The sequence below is a fragment of the Penaeus chinensis genome, chromosome 14, assembly GCF_019202785.1.
Source record: "Penaeus chinensis breed Huanghai No. 1 chromosome 14, ASM1920278v2, whole genome shotgun sequence".
Lineage (NCBI taxonomy): Eukaryota > Metazoa > Arthropoda > Malacostraca > Decapoda > Penaeidae > Penaeus > Penaeus chinensis.
The window spans coordinates 9,034,431-9,035,531 of NC_061832.1; the positions used below are offsets into that span (position 1 = coordinate 9,034,431).

The 1,101-nt window shown below is 50.2% G+C and overlaps 1 protein-coding gene across 2 annotated transcripts in view; it reads left to right on the forward strand.

Moving 5' to 3' along the window:
* The window catches only part of LOC125032151, a 24,721-nt gene extending 23,836 nt beyond the window's left edge, over positions 1-885 (forward strand). For both annotated transcript variants that reach the window (XM_047623206.1, XM_047623205.1), the window contains exon 3: positions 1-885. This exon is cut by the window's left edge and continues 1,067 nt beyond it. In XM_047623206.1, coding sequence (XP_047479162.1) covers positions 1-554 — 554 coding nt within the window. In that variant the 3' untranslated portion in view covers positions 555-885.
* Positions 886-1,101: the final 216 nt, after the last annotated feature.

Below are 1,101 nucleotides of genomic sequence, written 5' to 3' on the forward strand. Positions count from 1 at the left end.
TCATGATGCAGGTATTGTCCCTGGCCTATCCGGAGACGGGGCTGGAGGATCCTGCCGTGGTGGAAGAAGGCAGGAGGCGCTATGGCGGCCTACTGTCGCGTTACCTGCTGGCAGTGTACGGCCCCGAGGCGGGGGTTAGCATGTTCAGGGCGCTCCTCAGCAGCCAGGTCGAGATGAGGCAGCTGGTGGAGATTAACCAGCACGTGGAGCTGGTGCCTCGGGTATCCAGACAAGAGGACACGAACGCCGGGGCGGTGCTGAACAAAGGGATCCAGCTGGTGTGTGACGGCGCCATGGAGATCATCGATCAGCTGATGAAGCAGCAGGGAAGCAGCCACGAGAACAGCCTCATCTCGGAGCTACAGCAGAGATCTCGCGCGCTCGCGGTGGTCAGGCCCGAAAGCGAGGCGAAAGTGGACGACCCCGAGCACCTGGTTGTGATCAAAGACGTGCTGCGGCGTCTGGCCAACTGCAATGACCCGAAACTCCTGGCGGATGCCCGGCGAATCATACCCACGGATCTCTTGAAACAGTTTCATAAAATGCTCGAGTGAGAAGGGAATTCTCTGTTTCGAGACATGACAGGGTATGTGGCGAATGAGTGTAAAATAAACAGAAATGGTGATAAAAGTAAATCAATCAATCAATAAATAAATAAAAGAAGACTGATGATAACGCTGTTGCAGTTTAGGCAATATAATATTACGGAACAATTGTACCAAAGGTCTAAAGAAATTTGACATACAAATGAAACCGAATTAAAAGTCCGTGCCACCTTGCATTTATTCATGCATTGTGTTGCGTTTGTGAGCGTATGCTGTGTATATTATGAGGTTGGTGTATGTGTATCGTGAAGTGTGGAACTAAAGCATTATTTTGTATTTTTTTTTTTTTTTTTTTGTTCACCCGTCTTATCCCCTTTCCTTTCTTTCCATCCTTCTTTCCTTTTTTTTCTTTCGTTCTCTTTTTCCTTTCCCTCCCTCCCTTCCTCCTCTCCCATTCCCTGTTCTCTGCTTGCCTTTCTCCCCCTCCCTCCTTCCCTCTATCCCTTCCTCCTCCTCCCTCCTTCCCTCTATCGCTTCCTCCTCCTCCCTCCTTCCC